At 37.1% G+C, this 8,781-nt stretch overlaps 1 protein-coding gene across 1 annotated transcript; it reads right to left on the reverse strand.

The window, feature by feature from the left end:
* Window positions 1-4,929: 4,929 nt before the first annotated feature.
* On the reverse strand, window positions 4,930-8,118 carry LOC120186109 (leucine-rich repeat receptor-like protein kinase PXL1; the record flags this gene model as incomplete). Its single annotated transcript, XM_039190139.1, is given in 4 exon segments — window positions 4,930-5,438; window positions 5,534-6,907; window positions 6,910-7,782; window positions 7,785-8,118. Coding segments are annotated over 4 exon segments (2,991 nt in total), but the record flags the coding sequence as incomplete, so codon positions are not given.
* Window positions 8,119-8,781: the final 663 nt, after the last annotated feature.

Consider the following 8,781-nt stretch of genomic DNA (forward strand, 5'->3'; position numbering starts at 1 on the left):
CCTATGCCATAACCAACTATCATGTTCATCCTTAGCAACTAGGCATAAATTAGTCATATCAAAAGAATCTAAATGCACCATGTATATGTTCCCTATTCTATGACCAACAAGCATAATCCGATTAGATGCAATGTCAATGACTTTACAACCATTAATTTCAAATAAGACATTGAATCCTTTATCGCATAATTGACTAATACTCAATAGATTATGCTTTAATCCATTCACATATAAAATATTTTTAATTTGTATGGAAGAGGTATTACCTATTGTACCAATACCTTCAATGTGACCTTTTGAATTGTCTCCAAAAGTCACTTCTCCTCCATTTTTGGCGTTAAGCTCAATGAACCTGCTTTTGTCTCCGGTCATGTGTCTTGAGCATCCACTATCAAGGTACCATGAATTTGAATTTGTTTCCCATGCCTTGTAGCAATGCTCCTTTCCCTACAAACATAGATTAATTTTTGATTTTTGGTACCCAAATTCTTTTGGGTCCATATTCATTAGTTTCCAAAATCCTAGTCCCCTTAGGTATCCATTTGTGTAGGATATTTTTATCTTTAGTAGTAACGAGTTCTTTAGGAACCCACATACTTGTAACGATTTTTCCATTAGAGGTTCTTTGGGGACCTCTATGATTGTAGTTTCTAAAACTTTTTCTATCAAACTTGGATTTTGAATTTTCACCTTTTTCAAAATGTTTTGTTCCAACTTTATCAAAAGAAGTTTTAAGATCATCAATTTTCTTTTGATGATCATCATTGATCTTTGAAAGTAAATTTTGCAAATCTAAATTTTTCTTTTCAAACTCTTCTAGTTTGATTTGCAAATCTTTGATTTTACTTTCAAGATCGTTGTTGGTTTTGGATATGAGTTTGTTTTCATTTTTCAATTTTGAAACATCATTTTTATATTTTAAAAATAATTTCTCATAATCCGAAGCCAACCCATTATATTCCTCTAATAACTCATCATAGGATAAATCATCAAAATCGGATGAGTTAGAGGTTACCTTAGAATCTTCCCCAAATGCCATCAAGCACAAGTTAGCTACTTCTTGTTCCTCTTCATCGGAACTTTCTTCATCGCTCCATGTAGCCACATGAGCCTTGTGCTTATTCTTTGATTGACCCTTTTTCTTCAATTGTGGGCAATCATATTTAACATGCCCTGGCTTTTTGCATTCGTAGCAAATGATTGGGTCCTTCTCTTTCGGTTCATTTTTAAGGCCTTCATTTCGTTTGAATTTTCTTCCTCGATAAGGTCTCATCATTTTTCTGAACCGTTTGGCAAACAATGTCATTTCCTCGTCATCGTCATCGTTATTCGAATCACTCTCATCTTTTGTGGATTTGAGAGCAACTCCAATGTTTTTCTTCTTCTCCTTCTCCTTTGGTGTCTCGTTAATCTTGTCGAGGTCCACCTCATCTTCGAGCATCATTTCATGAGTGAGAAGTGACCTAATTAGCTCTTCAAGAGTTAAGGACGTTAAGTCCTTAGACTTGATGATTGCCGTCTTCTTTGATTGCCATGATTTTGGGAGGGAGTAGACTAACTTCCTCACAAGCTTTTCATTTGAAATGATCTCTCCATATGATTTGAGACCATTGACAATCGTTGAAAATCTATCCGTCATAACTTTGATATCTTCATTTGGTTTCATCCTGAAATTTTCATAGCTATGCGTTAGAATACTAATTTTAGATTTCTTTACCTCATCGGTACCTTCATGAGTGACTTGAAGTTTGTCCCATATTTCTTTGGCGGTTGTACACGATGAAACTCTTCCGTATTCATCTGGTCCAAGAGCACAAAAAATGATATGGATGGCTTTGGAGTTGAGCTGGAACATTCTTGTCTCTCCTTCACTCCACAACTTTGGATGAGTGAGAGGTTTGATATATCTTTCTTCTACAGCATTCCATGCTCCCATGTCACTTGCTTGAATAAAGTACATCATTCTATTCTTCCAATAGGCATAGTTAGCTCCATTGAAGAAAGGAGGCTTGTTGACGGGCATCGAGTCGAGACCGGAGTTGAAGTTTGAAGCAGAGGCCATTGATGACTTTGATTATCGATATAACTCTTCTCGAATCGACTCAAGAGGTGATTAAACCTTCAAATGAGTTAGGCTCTGATGCCAATTGTTGAGTTAATCGATTGACGAATATGGCCAAGAGGGGGGTGAATTGGCAATTAAAAATTTGGTTGAAGCTTTTGTAAAAAATTGAAAGAAATTGCACAGCGATTTAGAGTGGTTCGACTTTATCAACCAAAGTCTACGTCCACTACCTTAGCTATCCACACTAAGGATTTTCCAACAAATTCACTAATTTGTTCTTTCTTTTGAGGCCAAAGAGATAACCTTACAACTCCCTCAAGAATATACCCCAATTCTTGAGAACACTCTTTTCTTAAAGAGAAATACAAATTTGCAAACTTACAAGAAAAACCTCACAAGGCAAATATGTTTGCACAATTCTAGAACAAAGAAAGAACACTCAAGAATAAATACAATTGAGCACAATAAGTGTTCTTAAAAGCAAAATGAACATTGAATGAAAAATAGGCTTGAAATGCTCAAACTTGAGGTTTGATGCTTTCTCTTTGATTCTCTCTTGATTCTAATTGCTTGATGTTTCTTGTTTTTGATCAATGGCTTCTAAGCTTGCTTAAATACACCTTGAATCACTTCTGAACGTTGGAGATAATTAGAGAAAATAATATAGCCGTTTTAGTGTGAAAACAATTAATAAAACAGTTTGGAGCGTGGAGGGAATCGGTACCCCCTATGGGGAATCGGTTCCCTAAGTGTAAAATTCAAATATTTTAACCGTTATACAAGGGGGAATCGGTACTCCCTTGGGGGGAATCGGTTCCCTCCGAGCATACTGGAATTCTTGGAGCCAAACCATTCAGGGGGGAATCGGTACCCCCTTGGGGGGAATCGGTTCCCTCTGAGCAATCTGGAATTTTTGGCTTTGAAATGGTTCGAAATACTTTGTAAAATTATTTTGAAATTGTTTTAAGATTAAAACTTAATTTTACACTTTGAGTAAAGATTAAAAATGATCTTTGAAAGATTTGGAGTAATGTTTTGATATTCGAATAATTCTATCGAATATACTTAGAAAATCATTTGGAAAATCTTAAAATTCATTTAACTTAATTTGTTATATCGAAATATCAAAATGTTTTCAACATGATTGTTGTTCACTAATTAATGATATTGGCACTATATGTGTACCGTAGGTTCACAATGTTGTGACATTGTGAAATCCATATCGGATTACTAGTACAGTGATGTTGTGTTTTACAATATGAGTACATTACTGATACTAAAAGTGCAAACTGTTACTAATAATAAAACTACAAATAGTGTGTACACTCGTTTATTGACTCGCTTACCATATATTCTCTTGATGATATAGTGGGCAATAATACAAATTGAAATAGAGTAGTACATAATTGATATGACACAATATTGTTGATTGTCAGACTATTTAAGTAAACTTTTTATTACGAGTTTTGAACTGACAGATAAATTTATAACTGCCAGTATATGCAAATAATGTTATTGATCGCAATTAGATTTATACAAGTTTAATTTTAATAATATTTTTTTATATGATATCACTTGTTCCACATGTTAAAAGTTTTATTTTATTTTATTATATTGCCTCACTAAGTAGAAAACTTAGCGTGTGATTGTTTTACACGTAGGTAAAGGGAAGTCAACAGGGGAGTAAGGAGTCAGGCCAGACATCCCATATTTTGAAATCTAGTTCAGATAATCAGAATCAGTATGACATCTTTCTAATATTTTTGATATTTCTTAGTTGGCATGTACACATTTATATTTTTGATGCTCTGATTTGATATGCCTAAAATGTTTTTTGATTTAAACTATACATGCTAGTTTATTAAATGAACATTATTATATATGAATAATATTTTATTAAATCGTATTTTATTTTAGTTTAAATGATTATTAAATTAACTAGTTATTTTTATTATTTTAATTATATTAGTTGACTTTTAAAAGAAACAAATTTTCCGATTTTTTAGCAGTATTTGTTTTGTATGATTGATGTGACATTTATAACTTGTATATGAGTACGTATAGTAGTTAAGGGTGTTACAGTAACAATATTCGTTTTATCTACAACTGCAATTTAAGTCCCTTATGCTCACTATTTCATATGTGCGAGTAAAGCTTAGGATAACTTGAAACAATTTTCATTTGAACTATTTCATCATGTTACTTTCATGAAATTGCAACAGATAGCTAAAAGGACGGTGATTCTGTGTGGATGGGTTCCTGATGGTAGTCCTGTTGATTTGTCTATTTATGACCCTACAAAATATAATACAGGTGTTGACTGATTAAGTGATCGATAACCGTAGAAGGTGGTAGATGGATAATTCCGGTGCTGTAGTTTTGATGGTATTGATCTGGTTTGGTGGTGAAGTGTTCCCGTCCCCTTGTTCTCTCCTGCATCACTATTTATAATGTCTTGGATAGGTGTTCATCAGAAGTTATCGTGACATTAATATTGATTGGATGTTCTAGGGAGTGATTGCTTAAATTAGGAGACCACATGTATCAGCACTTGATCGGTGGCAATCATACACGGGATACTTCACAGAGAGAGTAGGTGATTGACATACGATCACTATTAGTGGTCCGCAGGACACGATCCGCATATATGAAGGTTCACATAAATCTTATGTTCGCATGTCTGGTTTTAGGGGTTAAAGGTTCGCAGGTAGTAATAACAGCATAGGTATAAAATGTTTTCACTATAGATTTTACTTGTTCATGTCATCAAGTTTATCATGTATTCTGTGAAAAGATTGAAGATACTTTTATTCAACAGAATTTCTGATTTCACTTGAGCATTTATCTCTTTGTTGCCTGCATGGTTGCAACTGAGCCTGCAATAGAGCCGGCTTTTCAAGAAACTTTGTACATAAAAAAGAAATTAATGGACAATATTAGCCTGAAAAGAAGAAGAAAAAAAATTACAGAAGCCCTATAACAGGTGAGTTGCTAAAGATTGGACCCTCTTTGCTAAAATGGTGACCCCCATTTTCACATACACTTTTCCTCCTTGGCTTTGCCTCACCGAGCATTGTAATGATGTCTCTCATGGAGGGTCTGTCCTTGGGGAGCTTTGCAGTACAAAGAAGTGCAATCCTTAGGACCAGTTGCATCTCTTCTTGGACATGCTTGCATTGGCCGGCTATGGTCGGATCTAGTACTTCTTCCAGCCCTCGGTTTTTCTTAATTTTCGTTCTAGTCCACCCGACTATATCGACCGATTCTCCAAAAGAAGGATCTAATGGTGTTTTCCCCGATAAAAGCTCTAACAGAACGACACCGAAACTATATATGTCGATCTTTTCGTCAACCTTCAGAGTGTACCCATATTCTGTCATGAAACAGGTTTGAACAAAACATTAGTAAATGGTTTCTTGTGAAAGAAGACAGAAATCTGATGTACAAAATCACAGATGGTAAACATACCAGGAGCAATGTATCCATATGATCCTGCTACCATTGAAACGGTTTCGTTCTTATGAACCATCATCCTTGCTAGCCCGAAATCTGCAATTCTTGCCTCGAGATTCGAATCTAGAAGAATGTTGTTCGACTTGATATCTCGGTGAATGACAGGGGGATGGCAGTCATGGTGTAGGTAATTCAGCCCTTGTGCAACACCAACTGCTATGTTATACCTTGAAACCCAGTCCACCAACAGCTTCCCTCCTTGTTTACCATGCAGAGCTGTCCCAAGATTTCCCTTCGGCATGTACTCATATACCATCAATACATTGGCTTCATTGTGAACATACCCCAATAATCTTACAATGTTTCGGTGCCGGAGTCTTCCGAGGAGACTCACTTCGCCAAATAGGTCGTCGCTGCTTTCAATGTCGGTCTCCGATCTCCATAGCTTCTTAACTGCAACTACTGCTCGAGGACGATGGATTTCAGCCTTGTAAACGATGCCAGTTCCTCCCATGCCGATGATGTTTGATTCCTTTATGCAGGCGAGTATGTCATTACTTGTAAAACTTAAACGTTGAAATGCAACTAGTCTCCAAGGCCATTCTTTGTTACTTGTTTTGAAGAAGTCACCGAAGAAGCTGTTATACAAGTACCATCTTCGATATGCCCATCGTCCGGCAAAAAATAGTATGCCAAGAGATAATATTACCACTGTTCCGACGATAAATCCGGCAGCAACATGTTTGATGTGCATTTTCCTTGGCTTCTCTGCTGCTTTCATTGGACTCGAAGAAGAGCACGGTGGGAGTATGCCGCCACAAAGACCAGCATTGCCTGCAAGGTCCTCAGGATTTATGGTCATAAACAATCCATTAGATGGGAGCAGACCTTCAAGCTTATTGTACGACAGGTTCAGCATTTCAAGGGCCGGTGAGGTGCCGAAATTCGCAGGTATCGAGCCGACTAAGGAATTTTTGGACAAGTCAAGCATGGCTAATGTAGGCATTGTTGCAAGTGCTTTTGGGATTTCTTCAGTGAACTGATTGTTTCTGAGGTTTAGACTTACCAGCTTTTCACAAGAAGCTATATTCTCTGGAATTTCTCCAGAGAAACGGTTGCTCGAAAGATCGAGAACAGACATTAATGGGAGGTCTTGAAACTGATCAGGAATTTTCCCTGATAAGTCGTTGTGGGAGACGATGAATGTTTGTAGATTAGGCATGGAAAAAATGTGGGAAGGAAGGGTTGATTCAAGGTGGTTCCAAGAAACATCAATGAAAGAAAGAGATGTTGACAAAGCTACATCGACTGGAATTTGGCCTGTAAGATTGTTTTTTGCCAATTCCAGACGCTGAAGTACAGGGAGATTTCCGAAACCTATCGGAATGGTCCGGAAATCAGATTGTTCTGCACTCGAACACGAACTAGTGACATACATGTCGAGAGACCTACAGGGATTGGACCCGAAAACGAGTTGTTGAAGAGGATAAGTTTGGTGAGGTTACCTGAATCACATAAACCTGGAGGAATCACACCTGATAATGAATTTGATGACACATCTAACCACTGTAAAGGCGAGTTTTGACCGAGATTCATCGGCAAAGAACCTGTCAATGAATTTTTCCATAGCTCAAGTGCCTGTAGTTTGGTCAATTCCCCAAGCTTAGCAGGTACTGAACCATTCAAATGATTTCGCATCAAATTCAACAGCTGCAGATTCTTCAACTCAGCTAGCTCTACAGGTATCTCTCCTGAAATCTGGTTATCCGAAAGATCCAAGAACACCATTGAAGTAACATTTCCAAGCTCTGGTGGTATCCTTCCTGTGAAATTATTTTTATACAAAAAAACTGTGGTTAGCTGTTTAAGCATACCCAATGATGGTGGAATTTGACCACTGAGAGTGCCAACAGCCAGATCAAGATACTTAAGATTGGTGAGGTTTCCGAATTCTCCCGGTATTTCTCCTACGAACGAATTGTAACCGAGAATGATCGTTTCCAAGGCCGAAAGTTTTCCGAGATCTCTCGGAAGCTTTCCTGTAAAATTGTTGCCTGAAAGGCCAAGAAACTTCAGTTTCTGCAGATTCTTAAAAGATGTAGGTATCGTGCCCTCCAAGAAGCTCCCTCTGAAGTCCAAGGTTTCGAGTGAAGTCGCATTGCCGAGATCGTCGGGAAGAAACCCGGAGAAATTGTTGCTTGACGCATTGACATAATTCAATCCTGAAGCCATCCCAAGACCTGTAGGAAAGCCGCCAATGAAGTGTTCTGACTCACATCGAGGCTCGTCAGTGAAGTGAGATTGGCGAATGACTCCGGCAACCATGTATCGAAACTGTTGTTGCAAAGGTTGAGGACCGAGAGACCGCGCAAACCTCGAATATGATCCGACACAATGCCACTGAGATTCATATTGGAAAGATCAAGTTTCTCAACAAAGCCTCTGGAGTTGCACCAAACTCCAGTCCAGTTACAATGAGCCAATCCGGTTCCACCGACGTCACTCGCCGTTTTCCAATCTCCGAGCTTCTTCAACGGATCGATCAAACTACTTTTCATCAACTGCAAGGTAGATTCTTCATCATTTGAACTGGAAACCCATCAGCCCCACCAGCAGAAACCAGAAAGAGACCAATGGAACAGTAGAAGAACAACAGACAAGATATGGGTTTCATCGTGTTCTTATTTTTCTTCTGTTCTAAGTTTTGATCCAACTAAAAGCTTTTCATTTATGGCTATGGTGGAACAAAGGAGCTAGAGAGTGACCAAGAAAGTTAATATATATGACATAAGAGAATAATTAAGCTTGTAATTAGCTAGTATTATCAGTTCGTGGGTTCTTGGGATTGACACCAGCTAATTATCTGCAATTAATGACTGTACAGCTTTGACTTATTACAAATCTCCTAGACATTAAAACATGGATGGAATGTGTTTCCAGAATTTGTTCATTATGTTATCTTCTTCAATCATTTATCATAGTAAGTCAACCAAATGCAGTAGAAATTCGAAACTATTTGTTACTCCGATTCTTACTTTTTTATAAAATATTTGTATCTGATATATATGTTCAATACATATTTAAATATAAAAAATATAAGGTAAATTATTTCAGATACCATTAATTTTAAGCGGTGTATCGTATATATTATTAACTTTTTAATTTCTCCAATTATAACACTGAACTTTAGTTTTAACTTCAATTATATCACCAAGCTGCTAAAGTCCAAATGGTGTATGGAAATGGACAAAACAACACTATTT

This window comes from Hibiscus syriacus, unplaced genomic scaffold (genome assembly GCF_006381635.1).
Source record: "Hibiscus syriacus cultivar Baekdansim isolate YM2019G1 unplaced genomic scaffold, ASM638163v2 tig00113279_pilon, whole genome shotgun sequence".
In the NCBI taxonomy this organism is placed as follows: Eukaryota; Viridiplantae; Streptophyta; class Magnoliopsida; order Malvales; family Malvaceae; genus Hibiscus; species Hibiscus syriacus.